The 25,255-nt window shown below is 44.2% G+C and overlaps 1 protein-coding gene and 1 long non-coding RNA gene across 15 annotated transcripts in view; both read left to right on the top strand.

Moving 5' to 3' along the window:
• Positions 1–25,255, top strand: part of LOC131423088 (ral guanine nucleotide dissociation stimulator-like) — a 303,954-nt gene that overhangs the window by 3,173 nt on the left and 275,526 nt on the right. For 3 of the 14 annotated variants that reach the window (XM_058570664.1, XM_058570655.1, XM_058570663.1), the window contains 3 exons: positions 1,838–1,915; positions 2,323–2,397; positions 2,994–3,132. The exons of 5 other annotated variants lie outside the window; for them this stretch is intronic. In XM_058570664.1, the coding sequence (XP_058426647.1) occupies positions 1,838–1,915; positions 2,323–2,365 (121 nt within the window). In that variant the 3' untranslated portion in view covers positions 2,366–2,397; positions 2,994–3,132. Of the gene's footprint in view, positions 1–1,837; positions 1,922–2,322; positions 2,398–2,993; positions 3,133–3,386; positions 3,509–3,717; positions 3,809–4,143; positions 4,191–11,808; positions 11,885–25,255 lie in introns of those variants that run through there. 6 more of the 14 variants (XM_058570657.1, XM_058570658.1, XM_058570656.1 and 3 more) reach the window with 6 other exon arrangements.
• Positions 11,927–18,419, top strand: LOC131423098 (uncharacterized). Its single transcript, XR_009224228.1, has 3 exons — positions 11,927–11,951; positions 16,960–17,101; positions 18,254–18,419. It is a non-coding gene; the product is annotated as an uncharacterized LOC131423098 (long non-coding RNA).

Below are 25,255 nucleotides of genomic sequence, written 5' to 3'. Positions count from 1 at the left end.
CGCCCAGTTGAAACTCAAAGTGGTCAAAACAGAGGTGCTCTGTAGAGCTGGGGAATGGAGACCCCAATGACCAACAGGAGAGTTCCCTCCCCATCCCACGAGACCTTAGCGCTCAGAGGAACCCAGTGAGAACACTCCTCCAGTCTGTTTGAAACTCTCAGGTTTGCAAAGAAAAAGAGTTTGCACTCAGACTCCGCACATCATTCCTAAATTTATCCTTCCTTCTTTCCCCTCCCCTCAGGGAGAGCTCTAAGAAACTTAAGGAGCTCTATAGCCAAGACAAGTCTTTGAGCAGAAAACTGATGACCAAGTTAGAGTGGAGGCTCGGGGTCTGGAAAGAGAGGAGGGAGGTGGGAGGAGGGGGATTGGAAATTCTGTGGTTTTGATTGTTTCCCGCTTGAACGTTCTCTGAAACATTCATGTCTATCTTGTCCAGATTAACAAACAGAGGGATCTGTTTGGTCCATGGGTGGGCGGGGTGTGGTTTGTGGGCAGGAGGCCCTGGTCATGGGACACAGTGGTGTTGGCTGGGCTGTTCCAGGAGGAGTTGCTGAGCTGGCGCCATCAGCAGGTCTCTGGCTTCCATGCACATCCATCCTGATGGATGTAGCTTCTTCCAGGCTGTTGGGTGTTTGGGGTGGGTTTAGCCCTCAGCCTAAACCTGTCCTCAAGAAGCCAGCTCCCTGCCGCTCCTTCTGTCTTCACCAAGTCTCAAAGTGGAGGGCACCCTGCCTACCCCAAGTTTGGGAACGACAGGAGATTCCCATGGCCCAGGTGGACAAACAGTCTGCTCATCCTTGGGTCTGAACATCTGGACCAGAGAAAGATGTGTGTGCATTCTGTGACTCCCCATTGGACCCCTAGAGCAGTCACTTGAGTCAATCACAGGAGTCTCACCTGAGTGCCCAGTTGGCAATGACATATGCCACAGGTGGCTTATGTGAAGAGTCTAGGCAACTGATGGATTCTTAGTGGATACTGCTGAAAGGACCTTGGGATCTGACGTAAATGAGGAAACAGAGCCTCCTGTCACTCCCCTCCCTGTGGATCAGAGTATGCACCTTGGGTGTCCGGTTCCCGAGTGGATAAAGAAAGAGTTCAGGGCAGGGGAATATCCTGAGGGGTTCCTTGGGGAGGAGAAGGCGTTGGCATGGCCTCTGTTCCACCGCGGGGGCCAGACACTCCATGGGACTGGGGCAGGCAGGAGCCACTCAACCAGACTCCCAAGACACCCCTTCTTCTCCATCCACGGCTTGGCCCTGGATCACGCTTTGAGAGCTCAGGGGACAGTACTGTGGTCAGTGGTGGGGCGGGGGTTAGGTGAGGATGTTGGAACAGGGCCTCTGGCTGGGAGGGGCAAGCGGCCTCTCCTCTGTGGGCCCCTGAGCTACTCACTGCCCCTGTTTGGGCCTCTGCCTCCTCATCAGGGAAGGGAGGGATGTTGATTGTGTGGTGCAGGCCTCATAGGGTGGTGATGAGATAAGAGGGAGAAAAGGAATGTGGGAGCTTTCCGCCTGCTCCACACGGAGGGGTGAGGGCGAAGACAACGATGACAGTCATATGCCACTGAGTCCTCAGGAGAACCTGTAGGGTAGCTGGAGTTCTCAGACCTTCCAGATGAGGAAAGAGGATTGGGGAGGCCAGGCCACAAGCCCAAGCTCACACTCAGAGTGAGAGTTCGAGCTGGGCTTGTTCTAGAATCACAACACCTTGGAGGATGGAGTGGCATTGTTACCAGTTGACTCGAGTCAGATGTCCAGGGTCGGAGGCCAGTGATGCTGGAGAGAAATGGGGTGAGGGGAGTATGGCCCGCTGACACTGTCCTCGACCCTGGCAGGAGGGGCCCTCCACGTTTGCCCCCCCGGAGATCATCCCCCAGAGAGTGCAGGAGAAGCAGCAGCAGCAGCAGCAGCAGGTGAGTGTGCCTGTGGGGGAGGGGCTCTTCCCTCCCAGCTGGAGGCCTCAAATCAAGAGAGGAGGGCCCTTCCTCCTGGTGCCACAGTGCCTGAGTCCCCCAGTAGAAGTGACCAGGAGGGGGGCCTGGAAGAGCTGGTGCAGGATGGGTTGTTGTGGGGAGGATCGGGGACCGCATACCCTGTGATTTGCCAGAAGCTGGCGCTGGGAGGTTAGGAGCAGGAGTCTGGTTTTATTGGGCTGTGAAGGGAGGAGGAATTGAGGGGAGGCTGCTGAGGGTCCTAGGCTGCTCCCCGTGGGAACCCTGGGGTGGGCCAGGAGACTGAGGGTGAGAACTTTTCAAGGGAGGGTCTGCAGAGGGTCGACTTGACAGCAAAGGCTCATCTCACCCGAACCCCCATGTGACAGGGTGTCGTCCCCTATCTTGGCACTTTCCTCGGTGACCTGCTGATGCTGCACCTGGCGATGGGTGATTATCTCGAGGTGGGTGAACATGGGGACCAGGCAGGGAGGAGCAGGATCCTGAGCCTGGGGATGCAGGAGCCCCCGAACTGAGCTCTGAGCTCTCAGCAATGGGCACTTCTCTCACGAGAGCCTTGCAGCTGCCCCTGGGAGCTGGGGCATCAGGCCCATCTTAGGGATGAGTGAACAGAGGCTCCGTCTGAGACACCCATTCTGGTTCCCCAGGCTGGGGAAGATCAGAGTTGCCTGATGGCAGAGCTGCGTGAGGTTTTATCTGAGCTGGACTCAGCCTCTCCGTCCCATGCTGCCCATGGTGAGAGAGATGTCGGGTCCCCCCAAGTCAGGCAGCACATAAGTGGCTGAGCAGTCCCCTCTGCCTGAGGCCTCAGCCTCCAACTCTGTCATCAGAGAGGGTTGTGCTGCCAGGTCCCTCAGTGTCACGCCCCTGTCCTCCTCCTCTGGAGCCCAGAGCCCAGCCTAGGTCCAAGTCCTGTTTTCTCTGGATCCCCGGCTCCCTCTTGGGACCTGGCAGTAGTACAACATGATAAGAGGTGGGCATAGGGGGCTACTTAAGCTAGTGGGCTCTGTCTGATGGACTCTGGCTGTCTGCCTTCCAGGGGAATGAGATCAACCTTGAGTAAAGGACTGAAGTAAGCAACTGTGGCACTCCCTGCAGGGGAAGGGAAGGAGGTGGAAATCAGAGACCCTCTGGGCAGAACAGTCCCTGGCTCCACCCCCTGTATCTTACATTGAGTGGAAGAGTTTGATAAGGGAGAAGTGGGAGACCCATCCAATTGTCGGGTGGGTTGAGGGGAGGATGGCTTCAAGGACAACATCCTGGAGGAGGGGCTGATTATTCCCATTCTGAGAACAGGTAGAGCCTGGATGGGACTGGAGGGAAGGATGGTTCCCAGGACTGGTTCCCTGCCCCACTTCTCACCCCCCACAAGGCCCCTGCAGCATCCCCCACGCAGGCCCTGTCTGCATCCTCTCCTTCCCTCTGGCCCCAGGAATACCGAGTCATGAGGGAGATCCTGTTGCTCCAGGTGGCTTCAAAGAATTACAACCTAGAGCCCGAGGATCGATTTGGGGCCTGGTCCCAGGACATGAAGCTGCTCAACGAGAGTGAAAGGTGAGGTAGGGCAGGAGTTGGGTGAGGGCAGGAGTGGACTCTCCCTGTTGGCCAGTCCAGATAGCATGTGTCTATGGCTCCCTGGTCAGCCCCAGGTCTTATTGTGTTGCAACCTCTGGGACACCCAGACTCCAACTGCTGGGCAGGCAGTGGGGGGACACCTGAGGTGTGGCTCCTGGTAGACTCACAGGTCCCTCTCTCTCCTGTAGCTACAGCCTGTCCTGCCAGCTGGACCCCCAGGCCTAGTTGGCCTGCAGAATACTCAAGGCTCAGAAGAACCGGCCACCATCAAGGTCAGGGGTGAGTGAGTGTCTGGGCTGGGGGGACTACTCCTAGGGTTTCAGTAAAGTGAGCTAAGCGTGGCCTTGGGAAGTTGGACAGCTGGCACTGAGATCCCAGCTCCACTACTGAGCAGTCCTGTGACTGGGGTGACTCTCTTCAGCTTCCTGAGACTCCGTTTCCTCTTCTGTGAAATAGATGATACTAAATGATCGCTCATGTGACAGGGACAAATGGGGTACTGGTGGCTGACAGCACTGAGCACAGGGACTGGAGCACCCAATGCAGTGGGGACAGGTTGCAGGGCCATGATTCTGAGGGACGCCCTTCGAAGATAACCCGACTCTTCTACTCAGCCCCCAGGCCCCAACACCGAGCCCTGTACCCGTGGCCGATCACAGCCCCATCCTCATCAGCATGGACACAGCTGGGACGCTTGCGATGCACCGGGCCAGCTCCTCCCACCTAACGGGAAGGGGAGAATTGTAAGCTGATTCCTGGGGCCTCCTGAGGCCCAAGAGAGTGGGGACGAACCCACCCCAGTTCCCTGATATCTCTACCTCAGCACCTCATCACCCATTGGGGAGGGACAGTAGTTATGTGTTGTAAATAATAAATGCCATATTTGAATATTGTATTAAAGTCCTGTTCCCTTTACAGCCTGGGAGTTGTGGTGTGGTTCCATTGCTTTCTGTAGGCATGTAAGGGAGACACAGAAACTCACATTTCTCCTTGAATCAAGAACTCTTCCGGGTCATCAGCTTATTGTACGTGGGAGAAGGGAGAAGGGCCAGGCCCTTCCCTGGCTAGTGGGGACACTCCCAAGTGCCCCTAACCCAGAGGACAAGTTCATTTCAGTATCATTCAGCTGCTCCCAGAGCAGACACAGCCCGCTGCCCGTTCTCTTGGGATTTAAATGTTGAAGGTACTTTCACAGGCAGAGCAACAACCACTGAAATGTGGGTGTCTTTAAAACAGCACTACCCAGGACCATGTCATGTCACAGGCAGGGGCTGCCTTTCTACATTCTGGAGGAAGAGGGAATAGTTTCTGCTTCTCTTGTGGAGGTTTCTTTTGAGCAAATTTAGGAACTTGTAGTTTTCTAGTTCAATCTCTGGAATTGCATCAGCTGTAAGTGGGGAAAACAATGTAAAAAGATCAAAACTTGCACGGGGAGAGGACAAGGTCCGAGGAAGGTCATTTGCAAATGGTCTAAAAGCAGGCAGGACTCTCCCTCCTCAGGCCTCTCTAGGGTCTCCGTGTTCACCACTGACCTAGGTTTGAATCCTGCTGGCATCCTTGTCCAGGACTGTGAATTCCTTTTCCTGCTCGTTTTGAATCCATAGGGAAAGATTTGCGACACAGCTTTTAAGGCTACCGCAGGGCCTTATTCCATTCACATGACTGCTTTCTGTGAACTAGGATTTTCAGCACCCTTGCCTTCCTTATGCAATACCCTTTAGGGCAGAAATTCCCCAGAAGGTCTCCAGCCTCTCTCTCAGGTTCATCCTGGCTCCTCCTCCCTGGCTTGGCCTGATGGTCATGGGTGAGCTCTGCTTTGACAGAATAAGGGACCACAATCCTGGACTGTGAGTGACCCTACACTCTCTCTTGCTGTCCAGGGTGACTTCTGATCCCATGTCATTCTGAGGTCCATGGTCTCAGACAATCTTCCAGTTTATGCACTCAGTGTTGGTGTTACCATCTCGTCCAAAAGGGGCAATTGGGTCCGAGCCCTTGAAGTGTGTCATCCCTGGGTTGCTCTGTTTTTTTCCCCACTCGTGCTGTGGTTACATCACAACCACCTGTTGGGGTGTGATTTCTGTTGGGAGCTTTGAAAGATGAAGCATGAGAGGGGTGTGGGGTGTCCAGCAGGGAATGCCACAGCACTGATGATCCATGGACATGCATGAACAGCCTTATCAATTAAAATACTGAAATGTTTCCCATCTAGTGTTGAACAGACACTGCTCTGAGCTCACACCGAGAACCCACCCCATGACTAGGAACTTTCAAAGGGTTACCACGTGGCATTTTGAACCTCATCCCTTAGGAACACCCTGAAGACAAGGGCCAGATGAATTGCTTGGCACTTGTGAGTTATCCTCTCCTTTCTGATGCCTACAAGTGTCACCTAGACACACAGGCTGGATTCCTCCAGGAAGCTTCTCAGGACAGCCAGAAGCTGAGACTGAATCCTGGTTCCCAGCATCCCAGACCCTTCCTGACATGGCACAGCCATCTAGTAAAGTCTTTTGGTAACAGAAAGACTGGGAAGGCTGTAATTCCCTCCAAAGAGAAAGAGAAGAGCCAATAGTGAAAGCTTGATCCCTCACATAGAAAATTAAATCCCAACAAGCAGTGGGTTCTTCACAGATTACTGATGCTGAAAAGGTCTCTTTTGATGACAGCTCGATCCCCCAACTGCCATGTCCATCTTCATGAATCAAATTTCCAACACATATGGATCTAAAAACCTGAGGGAAATCTGGTATTTCCTTAGATGCAACTCTGAATTAACATGCAACAAAGAACATAAAAATGGAGACCTAGAAGTAAATATCTAATTTGAGGACATAGACATAAAAGCAATTTTGAAATAATATTTTGTAATCTATTGGAATATTACACAAAAAGAATAATCCACTTTAAGTAGGTTTTACTGTGACTGTGAGGGGAAAAACTGAATAATCCCCTGACGTTGATAACTCGCTGCTGACTTTCAAGTACAAATAAATAACGTAAATAGTAAAGGAAGAGGAGAGAACAGCATGAAAAAGGAAGATCTTGCTCTCCTCACCTGAAACCCAACCTCTCACCTCAGAAAGAAACCGCTGTCAATATTTTCTGTGTCACGCAGTGGAGTTTAATAAAAGTATTGGTATATGTTAAAGTTTCAAGAGCTCAAAGCAAGGAAACATTAGGGAAGCTGCCAAGAGACCTCACTGAGATGCCTGCTTCATTTCATCTGCTCTCTGGACGTCCTCCTTGGCCCCTCACTTTCTCTGCCTCGCTAGCAAGTCTGTCTGTCATCAGTGCTATCACCAGTCTCTCTCCTGTGCTCTTCACTGCCCTCTGCTCCTTCTTGATACCTTCCTCAGTCACCAGAAATTGTTGGCAGTGGAGCTGTGGAATGCCCAGATCAGCTCCTGGAATCATCTCTGCCAAATCTGAAGACCGGCAGGAGTGGGCATGGGACCTGGAGTGCAGACCATCTATGAGCACACCTGGCAGGGATTCACCTGTGTGACTAGGTGCAAGTTTTTGCAACGCTTTGGCAAGATTGAAAGGACTTACCAGTTGTCTTGCACTGCTGCAGGCCTGGAGTCCTTGTGGTCTCTCGGGCCAGCAGACCTGGTGGGGCTGGTCCAAGGTGTCCTCCCAGAGATCTGTCATTGCCAGGATGGGATAGGATTCTAGTAACCGGCCTCTCGAATATGTCACTGGACAGCCTCAAAGGGATGGAGATGCTTAAACCAGGCTTTGGTTTAGACTGGTTCCCACAGTCACGCTGCTTCCTCTGTGAAGACTATCATCAGTGACTATCATCCTTCTTTTCCTCTTATTCTACAAAAATAAATCATGAAAGTGGGTCAAATGATAAAGGAAGCCTGCCTTTTTAGGACAATTATCCTGACTGTTTTGTACTTCCACCCTCCCTCTATCCTCTGGGGATAGATCTGACCTGTGTCCCGGGATGTCATCAGGCAGATTTGCATCAAGAACAGAACGCTCAAGGTCAAAACTCAAGGCTACTCCAGATCATTTCTCCCCCTCCATTCTGTTAATACCCCCTCCTTGTTTGAGTGTTATTCTATTCTCTTCTTGTCTTTGTCAATCTCAACTGCACAAGTCTTGGCACTCCCTCTCAGGACAGTCGGTCCTCAGTCTTTTACTAAATCCCAAATCCTACCATTTCTGTGTTTTCTGACTACTCATTTGCTTAATCCATTGACCACTTGGTGTTCATAGAAGTTAAATCAACAGTGACATTATCAACCACCTCTTTTCAGCGACTTACTCCCATGTCCCAGATGTTCACATAATCCAAATGGTTATGTTCAAAAGTAAATAATTCAGAAAACATATTCACCCACCACAAATTACTGATCTCTAACATTTTTATTCAAACACTCATGCAGTAGATACCTGTCCCTCAAGATCAGAAGTAATGCCAGATCACCAATCCTCACCTTAATTTCCTCCTACACCTATCAATCCTGGATTCCATGGACTATGATCTCAATAATTTCCTTGGAATAATAAAAAATTCCTTACCACTAATTTATGTTGTAAACCTCCAAACCCAGAAGATCCCGATTATCTGCCATGCCGTAGCTACTGCTGGCCTTATAACAAGCTGAAGAAAAAGCACGAAACATGATCTTTTGGTACCCCTGTAAATACAAAACCATCTGCATCAACTGGGAAGCACCCATAATGCCTGGAAATTTTGTTCTCTTTTTTTGTGTTGGCTCAATAGGAAAAAGACAAATCAATTAAAAAAATCGGCAAGGGAACAGAATAGACTTTTTCCAATGAAGACATACAAATGGCCAACAGGTGTATGAAAAGATGTTCAGCATCACTAATCATCAGAGAAAGCAAATCAAAACCACAATGAGCTATCACTTCACACCTGTTAAGATGGCGATTATCAAAAAAACTAAAGATGACAAATGGTGGTGAGGATGTAGAGAAAGGAACCCTTGTGGGAATTTAAACTAGTACAGCCATTATGGAAAACAGTATGGAGGTTCCTCCAAAAATTAAAACTAGAATATGACCCAGCAATCCCACTTCTGGTGTATACCCACAGGAATTGAAATCAAGGTCTAGAAGAGATACCTGCACTCTAATGTTCATTGCAGCTAATTCACAATAGCCAAGATACGGAAGTAACCTAAATGTCACTGATGGATGAAATGGATAAAGAAATGGAATATTCGTCAACCTTGAAAAAAGAAGGAATTCCTGCCATTTTTGACAACATGGATGGACCTAGAAGACATTATGCTAAGTGAAATAAGGCAGACAGAGAATGGCAAATATTTCTATGTGAAATCTAAAATAGTCAAACTCATAGAAGCAGACGTTAGAATGGTGATTGCCAGGAGTTGGGGGGATAGAGAAATGGAGAGCTGATGGTAAAAGTTTACAAAGTTTCAGTTATCAAGATAAATAAGTTCTGGAGATGTAGGATATGGCATAGTGCCTACAACTAACAAGACTGTATTGCATATGTCACATTTGCTAATAGAGTAGATATTATGTTAAGAGTTCTTACCACAGAATAATAGTAATAAAGGAGGTGAGAGAAAACTTTGAGAGGTGATGGATATGTTTGTGGCCTTGATGGTGGTGACAGTCTCAAGGGTGTACACTTACGTCCAAATTCATCAAGTTGTATATGGAAAAGTATGACATCATCATTGATTCTTCTTCACCTTGAAATACGCCATGTCCTCATCACAAGAGAAAAAAAATTGTAACTATGTATGGGGACGGATGTTAACTGGATTTATTGTGCTGATCATTTCAACATATACTCAAACATTGAATCATTATGTTGTACCCCTGAAACTAATTTAATGATGTATGTCAACTTTACCTCAATAAAAAAACACAACAGACAAAACCATTTGGATTTTGTAAATGAGTTCAGTGAATCCCTGAGACTGCCCCATTCCCATATGGGAGTTACAGGAAGCAGAGAGGATGAAGGAAGATGGAAGAAAGTTGTACAAAACAGTATTCAAATTAAAATCATTTAAGTTGCTATCAGCTCCTTGTGGCAGAGTTCTGTGAGCACTGGTCTTCTTTCACATTTTTCCTGGAAAAGCATACTTTCAGATCCAACCCATAATAGTTTCATCATTTGCTCTAATAAGACACTTTCAACTTAATAAATAAAACCAAAAGCATCCCTTATGTATGAATAAAGTTAGTGAACTTCACAGAGAAAAGAGCATATTTGCACAATCTCAATAAAGGAAACAGAAGAACTGAATGATGATCGAGACTCATCCAAGCTTCTCTTTGAATGCCAGTGAAACCAGGTTATCTTTTCAAGGATGTGTGTAGAGCTATCAGCTTTGGAAGATAGAGAGAGTGGCCTCCTCTGGAGCAAAGGGCAGGCTCGCTTACTGCCCAGTATAATAAAAATAACAACCCCCAGGCCAAAGATCAGCAGACCTCCTGCCCATTATCAAAGATTTGAGTTAGTTCCTTGAGCTCTGAGATTGTGCAACCTTCTGCATGTCACCTGGCCCACTGTGTATCACCCTGTAGGAAGTGGGATTTAGTGAAATGGTGCAAATTCTGATACTCTGGCCACTGCTATTGCTGTGTCATCAAGTCCTCTGTCTCTGACCCATGGGTCTCGTGTCTTTTGCCAGCATCTGTAAGACCATGGTAGGCTAACTTATTGGTTTGCAGGTAAGGTAAAATATCAGACCTTCCACAGTTCCTGACAAGCCCTTAAAGTAACTAGTAGTCTTAGGAACAGAGAGCTTATCCAGAACAATATGCATGGATGGTCTTCATAGTAGACGTCATAAGTCTCCAAAACTTCAGTAAGTCTCTCTGACTTCTTTTATTTCTACCCCAAGTAGAAGCAGAGGCACCAAGCTATTACAGACCTAGGGCTTGTGCAAGACACCTGGAGACCTAGTGAACAGAAACTTCCCATGGGGAGCAAAGACAGATGGGCATATTTCCAAAATGGACCCATGTGCCTCCCGATCATCCAAAAGCTAGTACATAATCTTAATTTATGATGATTTGATTCATTAAATTTTTGTGATGGGTCAAAGATACACTTCTAAGAGGAGTGAGGCACATGGCAGTTGTAAGCAGATTAACACATTTGGTGAATATCAAACTCTGAACTAAATTTAGTGTTCTAATCAATTATAAGGTACAATAAATTTACTTAGGTAGATTAAATGATATTTAATGGTATGCCTGATTATTACTCTGCAATAATGAACAAACAGCTCATGTAAATAACTATAATTGGTCTTACTTTAAAATATGATAGTCAGGGGCCTGCATCGTAGCTTAGCGGTTAAGTGCACGCACTCCACTACTGGCGGCCCAGGTTCGGATCCTGGCGCACACAGACCCACCGCTTCTCCGGCCACGCTGAGGCCGCGTCCCACATACAGCAACTAGAAGGATGTGCAACTATGACATACAACTATCTACTAGGACTTTGGGGAAAAAAAGGAGGAAGATTGGCAATAGATGTTAGTTCAGAGCCAGTCTTCCTCAGCAAAAAGAGGAGGATTAGCATGGATGTTAGCACAGGGCTGATCTTCCTCACACACACACACAAAAATGATAGTCAAGACTGTTTGAGATAAGCTGGAGAGAAGGAAGGGGAGAAATATAAAAGGTAGCTGCTCTGAAGCCACTCTCTAGACCCCTGGATCTACATGTAACCCAGGAGATCGAGGCAGATGGCTGTGTGCCTAGATCCTCCTGCACTGTGGTTCTCAGGGATGTCACGGGGCTGAAGCAGCTTCCTGAATCGTGTTTACACATCCATGTGTACAATACCCCTGACCATGGGGATGAACCACCATTCAATCATCCCTTACACCCCTGTAATTAACAATTAGATTTCAAAATCATTGTATCATTACATGATAATTTATTCCTCAAACCTGTAGGAGGCCGAGCTAAAAGAAAATCAAATTTCAATGGCTTATTTTCTTTGAAGGACCAAGATGTTCTTTCACACTTGGAATCCGGATTAGAGGATAAATCCATCAAATCAATGGAAACAACTTAAGAAATGGGCAGAGGGATATTTCATTCATATATAGACAGTGTGAACTGTGGCAAAAATAGAGTTATATTTTAAAAAAATTAGAATTTTTTGAAATTTGTAGATATTAAAGACTTTGTTCTGCTTATACTCCCTTTGGTTTACCAAATCAAAATCACTCTTTAATGGGCATTTCTAGCATTGAGTGCTAATAACAGCAGCTTTTTAAAATTCTTATTTTTCCCAGGTCAAAGACCAAGGGCAGAGGTCTTCCAGAAGTCAAGTCTAATCTACCTATGGATGTGGCAGACTTAGCTATGGATGTGGCAGACTTAGCTATGGGTATTCAAGGCAGACATTGTCAGCAGAACCACATCTCTTCACCCATAGGTGAGTTTTTACTAGTAATCACAGAGACTTGAGGCTATCAAAAGAAATTCTTTATTAAGAACCAAAGTTATAGATTCCTATCTTGGGTTCATTACTTTGAATTTTTGACCCAAATCATATATATCTATTGGACCATATTCAATTCTATGATCTTTAGAAGATGCAGCCTACAGCTGAAGGAAACAGATACGACACCAATATCTTATCCTCTCTGAAGCCCAACTGAGAGCCCCTGGAGTCAAAAGTTTTCAAGACACGAAAAAGTCATCCTTCTTCTGAACAGAGAAAGTAGAGGCTATTCAAAGACTCAACTTTAAATTGTTAACATGACTTGTTAGAATGTGATGGAGCAAGCAGAATACCTTCTAAGTTTCATGATTTTTCTCCAGAATACTGAGATGGATGACCTTGAAGTGCAGTTTTTCCATAAAAGTCTTTATTCAGTGATAAAATTAATTTCCCTATAAAATAATTCCCATAAAAATGTTAAAAATATATCATAGTCTCCGACTAAAAGGAAACAAAGCAAATTGAGCGGTTGAATAGCAGTGTAATAAATTCCATACAAGGATCTTACTGCAGCATTATGTATAATAGTGAAACTGGATATCATCCCATCTCTATCGAAGAAGAAATAAACAGATCATGGTATTCCTGTTCTTTGAATACCTCTAAAACGTCTAAAAAGCTAAGTTAGAGTGACGTGCACGGATAAGGAGAGACGTCTATGATATATGGTTTGGGAAACAGCAAATTGCAAAAAGATGCAGTTATGTAATTTATGTTAAAAAAATCTTTATGTGTATTTATAAATTCATAGGAAATGTCCAGAAGGATAAACTCCAACCTCTTAACAATAGTTCCTTCTGAGTAGGGGAGCCAGTTTGCAGGGAAGGGGATGGAAGGGGAAGGCTTCACTTTACTCAACAAAGATCTGTGTAATTTGACTTTTTTTACAGAATATATTTCTTTCACAATTACAAAAATGAGTGATGTGACCATTGGTGCAGGGCAACTGTATTATGTTCACTAGTCTCTGTAATGTATGTTACTGCACGGCAGGGACTGTAGGAGAAGCCCAGAGGAGCAATGAAGACAAAGAAGACATGACACCTGCAAAAAGTCGGTGGAGTATTTCTACATAACAAACCTTCCTGGTGAATGACAGTCAGTATCTTCCACTGCTCCAGCTCTCGCAATGAACCTAGAACCTGCCCAGGGTAAGCCTGAGGACCACGCACCGCTAGTCCACTCCCTTCCCAGAGCCTGTTTGTGCAGGGTGACTGCCATCAAGCAGACAATGGACTCAGGATGGGGCGTGTGCCTTGAGGGGGTCTGGCAGAGAGGCACAAAGTGGAACACCAGCTAAGTGCACACTCCTGAGAGGCAGAGTTCCAGGAGGAGACTCAAAATGTACCAAGAAACTGTGTGAAGTGAAGGAAGCTACTTGACGTCTCTGAGCCTCAGTGTCCCCCCCTGTAATATGTGGATCACAGACCTACTTCACAGAGCTGTTGGGGAAGATACATAAAAGTGCCTGTGACAGCCAGTGTCCACATTATTAACAAAGTCGTATCCGAATTCAAAATAATCGATGAAAAGAATAATCTTGATGAGACCAAAGACGAGATGCCCAGCTTCGTAAGCAGCCCCAGCAGCGTGAGAATGAGAGGAGCTCCAAGTAAGCAGGGTTCTTCACAGCGCCACTAGAGACGATGAACACAGGCTACACCAGGATAAGGGGCTGTTGTACAGGGACTCATGTAGTGAGGGTGGATCCCTAAAGACGCTGTGGAATACAGTTACACACAGTGGCTCCTAGGAAACAACTACAAAGCAATCAACACAGCAGATAGGAATGGGAAGGAGGCAAGCAGAGGAGGGTCAGAGCCATAAAATATGACCGAAGACACTGCACCATGATGAGCGCCCAGCTCTGTCAACAGCTGCTGTGGTTGTGCCAGGATATCAAACGTCTGAGACAACAATTGTGGGGACTGCTGGGAGCACAGTGGTCACTGCAGCCACACCCCAACAGCAGTGCATCGGAGCACACAGACCCTGAGACTTTCCTCAACATTAATCCTTGTTTCAAGATGATGCATATCCTCATCTTACAATGTCTCTTTCCAACATTTGTGTAAGAGTGTCATCAGAACCCCCTGAAGAGGGCACAGGCCAGTGTGGGATGGAACACTGGGGACTAGGGGAGTGGCACTACACCTGACCACATGGACTATCAGTTGGGCCTATTGAACATGAGAGAAGAACCCGAGGATGTGGTCTAACGAGAATTCCCCGCCTTGCCACATTCAGAGACACTACAGAGTTTCTCTTCCGTTCTTTACAAAAATGTTAAAGAATTCACTTGTCACTAATTCATAAAGAGGCAATTCTTGACAAAGTGACAGGGTCCAGTTTCCATGACCAGGTTTTTCAGTTGTTTTTTTTTTTTTTTTTTTTGTGAGGAGATCAGCCCTGAGCTAACATCCGCCAATCCTCCTCTTTTTTTTTTTTTTTTGCTGAGGAAGACGGCCCTGGGCTAACATCGGTGCCTATCTTCCTCCACTTTATATGGGACGCCGCCACAGCATGGCTTGCCAAGCAGTACTTCGGTGCGCGCCCGGGATCCGAACCAGCGAACCCCGGGCCGCCGCAGCGGAGCGCGCGCACTTAACCGCTTGCGCCACCGGGCCGGCCCCTTCAGTTGTTTTGATAATATGCCACATTCAGGAATCGGAAATGTAACCTATTGGGCTGTGTAATATAAACAAGGACTTTTTTCATGCAGATCAACGCCCAGATTTTTAGGGAGGACGTAAATCATGAAAGCTGCTAACCACTCCTCCACACCTTTCACTAAAACTTTTAAGTTAATTTACCAATATCAGGAAAAGAGAATTTGGCAATTCAAGTTTTTTGTTTCTGCATTCAAGCATACAGTACAGTCAAGAGAATGAGCAGAAAAAAATTAACAAGAAGGTCTTGGTTGCATTTCATCTTTTGCAAATAAGCAGGATACTTTATGCTCTGTTCCTTTCACCAATCTAATCAATTTTTAAAGAATACGGTACATCTGACTATCCCTAAGCATGTTTATCCTGGAACCTTGCCAGAATCCAAAGCAGAGATGTTAAAGCTGACGGGTTTCAAATGCTGCCCAAGTGCTGTCTACCTTGAACATCCCTCTCCCAAAGCTGGACCACCGGTCTCTTCCTGAGGGATGAGAGTCATCACCCGTGTCCCTGAGAGACTGGCCACTCATGCCTGGGCTGAGATTAGGTGATCAATCAAAAGGGCAAAATGCTTAAGCTATTCTCATTTTAAGGATGCTGTTTCAGAGGCCTCTGCACTAGAATGTGTTGATGAAAACGTTCTACTGGATACTTGCCTGGGAAATGGGTTGTTCTCCTCTGCTCTCAGAGGCTCCTGGGGAAACCAATGATTAACCTCATGGATGCCTCAACTTCCACATCTGCAAAAAAGGCAAGCAACAACCAATGTTACCACCCTGCACAGTTCTTAAGTTGTGCTTGCAAGAGGGGCCACAGGAGCGAATTTCTCTCAAAAGCTGATGAAATGATTGCACTTTTGCTGGAGAAGGCAGAGGGCAGCAGGCAAAGTGGAAAGTTTCTGGGATGTCAAACCAGTTCCCATAAGCAATTTAGAGAAGCACCTGGCCCTGGACTAGGTAGGAGGCTGTGGAAAGACCCACAGGCATGCAGGTGGGAGGAGGAATCAAGCAGAGGAGTGAGGCGGTGGAGAAGAGGCACGAGTCCAGCTTCTATTTTGGACAAAAGCAGTTGCACTCTGCAGGCCCGAGGCTGCCCATGCAGCCACCACAGCTTCCTAACTCACTGGTCCCGCTCGTCCCATCACATCTCTCTGAGACTCAGTCCACGTGGAGCAGGTGAAGAACCAGAGTCCTAAGCCCAGGGCAGTTTGGCCCTTGGCAAAGAGCACACTGCCCTCCTCCTCTCCCCAGGGCTAAGCACCGCCCCATGCCCAGAGCATCCTGGGAGTTGTAGTCCTGCAGCCCTGCAGGCTGCTGGCTGGGAGCGGTTAAGAGACAAAAGCTCCCAGCATGCACAGCTAGGGGGCCCAACTCCCTCATTGTCCCTCCACCACTGGGCCCCACTCTGCTTCTCCACCCCACCCTCTACCCTGCCTCTTCTCTATACCATGCCCACCCTCCATGCCCTGTCCACCACCCAGAGTATGTGCAGGGTGGTTGGGCCGCATCCCTTGAGACAGTACTCAGGTAGGGGTGGGGCTCACCAGCCTGGCTCTTGCTGACGATGCTTGCAGCCCTCGTGGAAGCTCCCTGGCTGGTATTTGAAATGTAAATTCAATATCTAAAATGGAAATACAGGGTGACTGGGATCCTGGAATTTGCCTTTTCAAGGCCACCTGTCCTATCATCCCCTCCATCCCTCCAGGCTGCCGTGATCCTCCCTGGGGACTCCATGGTCAGGGTCGCTGCAGAGATCCTCTTTGGAACTCGCCTGCAAGAAGGGCCCATACCTTGGTCAGGCATCTTAGAAGGACTGCCCTGAGCCATGTTATAAAAAGGAGAAAACATCACAGTGGGCAGCCCCAATTCCTGCATTATACAGACAGGAAACTCAGGTGCACTTGTAAGTGACCCCTAAGCCACTTCAGGGGACCACACGCATGTCCCTTCTCCGACGATGCACGCAGGCTTGTTCACTGGACTTCCTTATCCAAGTGTGGACCTCTTGTTCTCGTTAACACAGGCAACAACACCGAAACTTCCCGTTGGTCCTTCCCACAACGTTAGGCAAGTTTGTGTAGGAAGGTAATATGCAATTTCTGCTCTACTATAGGGCTGGCTCCTTGGGAACCAGTTTTAATATCCCTTTTTAAATATACCCTCAGAATCACAAAATAATTAAGAAAAATAATTTGTTGCTCTTGGGCGTTATGGTGATAATTCTCCTAAGTCATTTTTCCATTTAGCTTCTCTGATTGACTCTAAATATTACAGGACCACACCCTTCTCAGACTGGGATGCACAGCTCCACTAGTTTGCAGAGAGGACGCACAACAGCAGAATATCCGTGGTCCAACTTCTGAAGCATCAGTATTACCACAAGATTTGGAAGAAGCAAAGTTATGTCATTTCCAAGGTAAGGAATTAAAAACTTAAAACTAATATGAGGTGGGAAAGTCATATGCCATTAATAGTTGTCAGTAATCTGTGCTTGAAATGTCAGACTTTCTCTGAGAAAGAACTCTGAGACTCTATTTCCCATTGTTTTAAATAGGAAAAATTAGAAGGCATAGCAAGTCTATCGAAAAATCCTACCAATTTCCTAAGTCATGATATGGCACCTAGATATGAGTTACGAACATCGTTGCTCCTCGTTTTGTTCCTCATTCAACCCAGTCCCACAGGTTTTGAGTGCATGCTGTGAACAAGGCACTGTGCTAGGTGTCAAGGCCTTGGTGAGCATCATCGTGGGGGTGGACCTTGCTGGGAAAAGATTGCATCATAAAAACTCAAAGCCACACCACTTGCCAAATTGAGGCAAAAATGGAAAGACCCAGGGCGCCACGCAAGGGTGAGGGCATTAATATATACTTGGGAATATTAAAATCCATCTGATAACGTCATGAGTGAATGTGTTCCACTTTAAAACAAAACACTGCTGTTATTCTGAGATATTGAGTTAGTATCTTTGTGCAAATATGCAGGATTTAAAATATTTGTTGATGTATAACATGAGTACAGAAATATATGCAGAAGTCATCCATGTAAACCTCAAAGAATTATTACAAAGTGAACACACTCCTGTGACCAAGAACTAGCACCAGCTTCACTCAGGCCACAACAATCCCTTGTTCCCTCCTTCCTCCCCAAAGGTAACCGATATCTTACCAGCGAACACTGTATATTGAGTTTGTCTTCTTATACAAGTGTTTTATTACGGAAAAATTTAAACAGTATACAAAATAAACAAAATAGCATAGTAGGCCCATCACCCAGCTTCAACAACTACTTATAGCCTGCCATTTTTGTTTCATCCACACTCCTTCCCATTCCCACCTGACTTTATTATTCTTTTAGTCCTTTTTGTGTGTGTGGTGGGGTAAGATGTACGCACACTGAAAGGCACAAGTCTCAATCATAAAGTTTTGGTAAATAAACATGCCCATATAACCTTCACCCCTTTAAGAATAGATTATTTCCATCACCCCCAGAAAACTCCTTCCTGTTCCTTCCCAGGCAATTTTATCCTTCCCCCGAGGCAACCACTGTTCTGGTTTTTTCACCATAGGTTCATCTTGGCTGAAATCATCCCACGTGTATTGTTTTCTGTCCAGCTTGCCTCCCTCGGCACGAGGTGGAAGAGACTCACCCAGCATGTGTGTGTCAGCGTTTGCTCCTCTGCACGGCTGAGGGCTTTCTGCTCTGTGGATGCCCCGCAGTGCGCTCGTCTTTCTCCTGGGGGTGTGCAGGTCATCTCCTGCAAACATTCTTATACAAACCCTTTTTGTATGCTGTTTAATTGCTTTATTAGCATTTAAGTGACACACCTTTGCAGTTTTTAGTGGTAGGTCCAGATTACAGTATGCATCTTTAACATAGCACAGCCTACCTAGACTCAATAGTGCACCAGTTTAATCAATGTAAAATATAGAAGCCTTGCTACAGAACAGTTGCATTTACCTTTGTCTGTCCTTTGTGCTATTGTCATAAATTTTACATCTACCCATGTTATAAATCCCACAATACAGTGTTATAATTTTTGCTTTAAATAGTCATAGGTCTTTTAAAGAAATTAAGAGAAAAAAGTTAAGTATTTGGAGGGAGATGCTTTGAGGATCTGCAGATGTACTGTTTCTTCTTTAAGTTTCACTCACAGTTTTTGCATTCATCAGTCAGTCTTGCCCACAGTAATTGTTACTGTGGTGTTCTAGTGGCGATTTTCTATTTCATGCTATCCAGCCGCATTTATTATTTGGAATTCTGTGAGGAAGATCCCCCACCCCTTCTTCCTTTCTTTCTCTCTTTCTCTCATTCTATTTTCCCCCTTTTTTTCTTCTTTTCTTCCTTTCTTATGGAGTCTTTTTTATATCAGTATAGACTCATGGATATTTATTTTATTCTCTGGGTAATAATCCAATGCTACCATTATTTATTTTGTTGCTCACAGTTTTCCAACTTGAGCCATTGGGAAGTCTTTCAGATTGATTCCTTTTGACACATCTCATCACTTTCTGTGTTTTTTCTTAAAAGAACTTTCCTACTTTCTGGCACTACAAGATGCTCCAGGCTCATCTTGTATTTTCCATCCCCAGCCCTAGTATTAGCCATTTCTCCAAGAAAACCTGGTTCTTTTTGTTGGAGAATGATATTTAGAAACCAAGATCTGGGAGCTAGATGTGCTCATTGATACTAGGGTGTCACTGCTTCTAGACCCTCTCAGCAGAGCTTGGAACTGTATATATGAATATAAACTCTATCTATCAATCTATCTATCTATCTGGATAGATATATGAAAAGAGATATGGATTCATACTGATACTTCCAACTCCAATACAGCACCACAGAGTTTATTCTAGCATTCTCCTTTTGTTTATTTGTAACTTTTTTCACCAACAGTGAGAAACTTAACTCCAGTTAGCTACAATATATTTACTAATGTGTCAACTAGTTTCAGAATCGCTAATCCATACCCTTATGAAAAACAAATTTACCACCTAGAGTACAGTGTTTGTGTCCAGTACTTTAGTTTTACAGTATCCCATCAAAACACTGTCTTCCAAAGTTACTTAGGTCAGGACTTTTCATCCCCACCCCTTCTGTGTGGTTATGTCACATGTTTGTAATACAGTGACGTTCAATTGTCACTGCATTCCATCTGAGTTCCCCAGCATGCTGATTGATTTTTAAAATTTGCAGAGTTAAATTCACTCTTTGAGGTGTACAGTTCTATGGGTTTTGAAAATTTTATGGCCATGTCTCCAAGTCCACAGTGCCACACAAAGCTGTTTCTTTCACCCCCAAAATTCTCTCATACTGTCTCATTGTAGTCAACCCCTTCCCCCACTCCATCCCTTGGCAACCACTGATCATTTTCAATCCCTGAAATTCTGCCTTTTCTAGAAAGTCATATAAATGGAATCATATACTATATAGCCTGTTGAATCTGGCTTCCTTCATTTAGAGATATGCATCCAAGATTCATCCATGTTGTTGTGTGAATCAAGAGTTTATCCTTTTTATTGCCAAGTAGTATTCTAATGTACTGATGCACCACAGTTTCTTTCTCCATTCACCTGATGAAGGACATTTAGTTTATTTCCAGCTTTTGGCAATTATGAATAAAATGGCTATGAAGATTCACACAAAGATTTTTGTTTAAACATTAGTTTTCAATTTGCTTCAGAAAATACGTAGGAGTGGGATATCTGAGTCATATAATAAGTGTATGCTTAAATTTATAAGAACCTGCTAAACTGTTTTCCAAATGCAACTATCATGTTGCGTTCCCAGTTCTAGTTGCTCCTAGTCCTCAACAGCACTTGGTGTTTGCAATTTTATTTTTTATTTTAGCCACCTAATAGGTGGGCAGTCTCTTATTTTGGCTTCTGTTTTGTTTTTGAAAGTGAGTTCTGCTAAATATAGATTTCTGTTTTGACTTTTGGGTTTTATTTCTGCACTTGAAAGATGTCATTTTGTTGTTGATTTGTCTCTTTTGTTTTTGATAATATATCATCCATCAGTCACATTATTTCTCCCTGTATGTAATGTCTTCCCCTGTATATATGTATTTCCCTGACTGCTTTCAAAATTTTCATTTTATCTTTGGATTTTAGCAGCTTGACTATCATGTGCCTGGGTATGGTTTTATTTTGTATTTTATTTTGTGGATTTCCTGACTTTCTTGGATCTAAAATTTTAGATTTTCCACCAAATTTTGGAAGTTTTGTGCTATTACTTATTGGTTTGCCTTTCTGCCTCATTTAATTTTCTGTCTCTCCTCTCTCGGCTGGGGACTCAATCATCTCACAGGTTGTAAGGATCTCTTCGTTTTTCTTCAAAATTTTTACTTTCTTTTCTTCAGACTGGATAATTTCTATTGCTCTATATTCATGTTTCTTCTACTGTTTCTAATCTATTGGTAAACTCAAAAGTATTTTTTTATTTCATCTTCCTATTTGGTTCTTTTCTGTAATTTCCATTTCTCTGCTGAGTTTCCAGATCTGTTCATTCATTATGAGAATATTTTTCTTTATAAAAGCTGCTTTCTTATCTTTGTCTGCTAATTGCAACACCTTGGAGATAGTTTCTACTGCCTGCTTTTTGTCATGTATGGATTATATTTTCCTATTTCTTCAAATCTCATGATTTTTTAAATTATGTACTGGAAACCATGGATGATAGATATAGAGACTCTGGATTCTATTGTATTCCTTTGAAGAGTGTTGTTATTTTGCTAACAGGGATTTAACTTGGCTGGACTGCAACTCCAATCCTCTCTCCTTTACAGTGGGCATAGCTGAAATCCTCATTCAGTTCTTTCATATTCCAACTGCTGTTTTTACACTAGGCCCCCTGGGGCCTACACTGCATGTGTGTTCTTCAAAGATCTGCCAATTTGGTGTTTGTGTGGGACAGACTTTCATACATATTTTAACATTTTCTGGTTGTGGCTCCCTCCCTTGCAGAATTTCTTCCCTAATTTTCCAGCTACTCTGGCAGCTCCAAAATACATCCTCTAACATTACAAGTAAGACTGTAGTTTTTCCCCTGTATGGGCTATGCACAAATTTTGGAATGCTTTAAGGCAAAAAACTCAAGCTTGCATATATCTCCTGGTGCAATTCCCATCATTCAAGGGAAGACTCCCTCTCAGTTCTGCTTCCTTTGGAAGAGATTTATACATACACACATATACACATTTATTATGCCATCAACTTCCACAACCATCAGGAAATTCTATAACTTCTGCAAGATTAACAATTTTACCTTACACTATATTTATCTCATGTGGTTTAAAACATCCAGAAATCATTGATAAACTGACCCTGCCGAAACTAAAGCCTGTTGAATTTTAAGAGATGGTCTCTGTTAACTAGGGAGGGATTTCAGATTGAACTTAATTTTATAAGTGGTCAATTTATTACAGTGTATTGTTCTATTATGTATTTCACTTCTTTTTTAAAAAAAGTGATAGTTGAGGGCACTTAAATAATAAAACGTTGAGAAGATAAGGAACTGATATACTCTGTAAGCTTCAAATGTTTTCAAGCATAAGATACAATAAGAACTAAAACTAAGAAATGGCAGAGGAAATAGAGATAAGAGGATGAAATTGCAAAACTGAATCTATAGTAATATCTCAATGGCTAGCGTTGTGGTGCCAAGAAGGTGGTGAAGTCAAAGAATTCATAAAGATGATAATAGACTGCAAAGAAAAAAGACTGAAATTTTTGTAGAGGGAATTTTTACAGCGATAGTACAGATAGAGAACAGGGAAGATAAGTTGGAGTGAGAGACTATTTGTTTCTTAAATTACTTCCACTGTAGAGAACAAATAAACAATTTTCTGAAATCTTTATTCCTCTCTATGACCCTATCTTTACCTGCAAACTCTCAGCCCTGAATCAATGTCACAGTCCTCCTTTTCCATCCCTGGGGAATAGGGCAAATAAACTCATCTGAAACCTCAACTGCCCAGCCTGTGAAATAAGACCAGCCATCCATTCTCACAGAGGAGCCAACTGGAGGTAGGATTTTTAGTTCTGAATTCCGCTAAACATCTTCAAAGAATTGTATCTGGCCTTCCTTATCCAGGGCTATCAGTGAAGGGCTGGCTGGCTTTCAGAGAAGACCAATTCACAGTCAGCTGAGACATTTTCTGTTGAGCTTTCTAGTGAAGGCTGTGGGGCTTGTCAGTAAGAGTTGATTTCTATATGGGTTATAATTTTTTTATTTTATTCATAGATTTATAAAGAAATTTACATAGTAAGTATTACTTATTATCAAGAATAAAGGTTGTCTATTCTCTAGTCATTTAGGCAAAATCCTCCTCTCAGGCCCCACCCATGGACAAAGCTCAGATTTAATCTCCAAGAATCTGCCAGGCACTCTGTGGTCCATGGGAAGCCCTCAAGTTGGCAACGTGTCCCCTTGTGTCCTGTGCTGGTACTTAATCTTCCATCTCTTCAGGGTACAACTAGACAGAGACTCAAAGGACTTGACATTGGATAAATGTACTTTGCATTATCTTTAGACTTCTACACTTTTCCAAAAGACTCTCAACATTTCCAGTAATTGTGTAGCAGTTTACCCAACATCAAAGTTCTCACTCTATTAAAATAAATAAATTTTGAAAAGGAAAAAAGTGATCTTTGCAATTTTGTACAGAATCTATATAATGGATGCATCCTTATAAATGGAGGAAAGATAACAAATTTAACTATTTTGGTTAGTTAACACAGCAAGTAATATACTTTATATATTACCAATTTTGAGACTATTTGTATTTAAAAATACTGCTTCAAACCCCTAAATCATTGTAAGTGGTAGAGTCTGCCATCTGCTTTGGCTGAACAATTATATACAGTAAGTCAGCCAAAATTCCTCCATTCCTGTATAATCTTATATATGGGTGGTAATTGTCAGTTCTCATAGATTATTTGAACACGTGTATGTCACAAAATACAAGTGGCCATTAAAAATTAAAATGTTCACCAAATACAAGATTATCTCATTCCCAGGAAAAGAAAACATTACTGTAACATTAAAGCTAAAACTGTCAAAAAGGAAGGCAAGATACACTCAAGTAAAGCTTTTGTTGAAAAGTTAATTGGCTCCTCTTTGAAACTTTATCATGTTTATTATGTAAGCGAGATACTTTCCGAGCCTAGAATATAGAAAGTGCTTATTAGTAAGTTAACATTGTGATCATTTATTTTGTAAATGTTAATATGACAGACATAATTCATTTTCTACTATATTCATATTTTCAAGTTCTGCTAAATCTAAGGCCACATTAATTGGAAGTTGGGATACCTCTAGACATCTGAAAAATATGAGTCCTACACAGAAGCATATAAATTCTCTAATCAGCAGGCTCTAAATTCTAAAACTTTCTAAGGTTTTGGAACAAACCAATGGCATTCCAAATTTACAGTAAGGTTGTATGTGCCATACATGATCCTATACGAAGAGAAATCCAGATTTAAAATAGAGGAGACTGTGCACAAAAATAAAGTACATTTTCACGTCTGAAAGGGGATTTCAAGAAAGAAGGGACTCTCAGAACATGTGGTAAATGGTAATTAACTTACCAAGCGCTCTGTAAAGGAGATCATATTGTGGACAAAAGAGCTTCACACGCAGAGAGCTAAAATGGCATCTCTGGAATCCTTACGATGATACAGACACTGAACTACTTTTTCCTAAAATTTTTTTGTGTGTGTGTGTGTGAGGAAGATCATCCCTGGGCTAACATCCATGCTAATCCTCCTCTTTTTGCTGAGGAAGACCGGCTCTGAGCTAACATCTATTGCCAATCCTCCTCCTTTTTTCTTTTTTGCCCCTGTAGATAGTTGTATGTCATAGTTGCACATCCTTCTAGTTGCTGTATGTGAGATGCAGTCTCAGCATGGCCGGAGAAGCGGTGTGTCGGTGAGCGCCCAGATCCGAACCCTGGCCGCCAGTAGCAGAGTGCCCACACTTAACCGCTAAGCCACGGGGCCGGCCCCTTTCCTAAAATTTAAAATGCATCTTATCCTCCAAACAAATACCACCTCCCTGCCTTGCAGCTTACCTGGGCATGGTGATGTGTGGGAATCATTTTCTAATTCATTGGCTCTTGAACTTGATGGACACCAGAAGCACCTGGTGGCCTTGTTGAAACCCAGATTGCCGGGCCCCACCCCAGAGTTTCCAGTTCAGCAGATCTGCAGCAGAACCTGAGAATTTGCATCTCTACCCAGTTCCCAGGTGATGCTGATGCTGCTGGTCCAGGGAACTCACTTTGAAAACCACAGCCTAACTTACACCCTATGTATGGTTACCAAATCCATTATTTCATCATTTGGCTCCTACATTTTCTTTATCACATCAGCACCTTAGCTCTGAATCTCCTCACTTAGCAATGGGAATACTTGGAGAGTTTATAAGCTGGTCCTCCTTCCCGGCTCAGTTCTCCCTCTTCCTCTTGATACTACAATCTCTTACCAGGTAATTCTTATTTAAACATCAGTTCATCATAGATCTTCCTCGTTCAAAAACTCATGGCTCTTATGCTGAGCACAAGGCA

Source organism: Diceros bicornis, chromosome 27 (assembly GCF_020826845.1).
Source record: "Diceros bicornis minor isolate mBicDic1 chromosome 27, mDicBic1.mat.cur, whole genome shotgun sequence".
In the NCBI taxonomy this organism is placed as follows: Eukaryota; Metazoa; Chordata; class Mammalia; order Perissodactyla; family Rhinocerotidae; genus Diceros; species Diceros bicornis.
The sequence above is the reverse complement of the archived record's forward strand: the minus strand, read 5'-3'. Positions and strand labels throughout refer to the sequence as shown.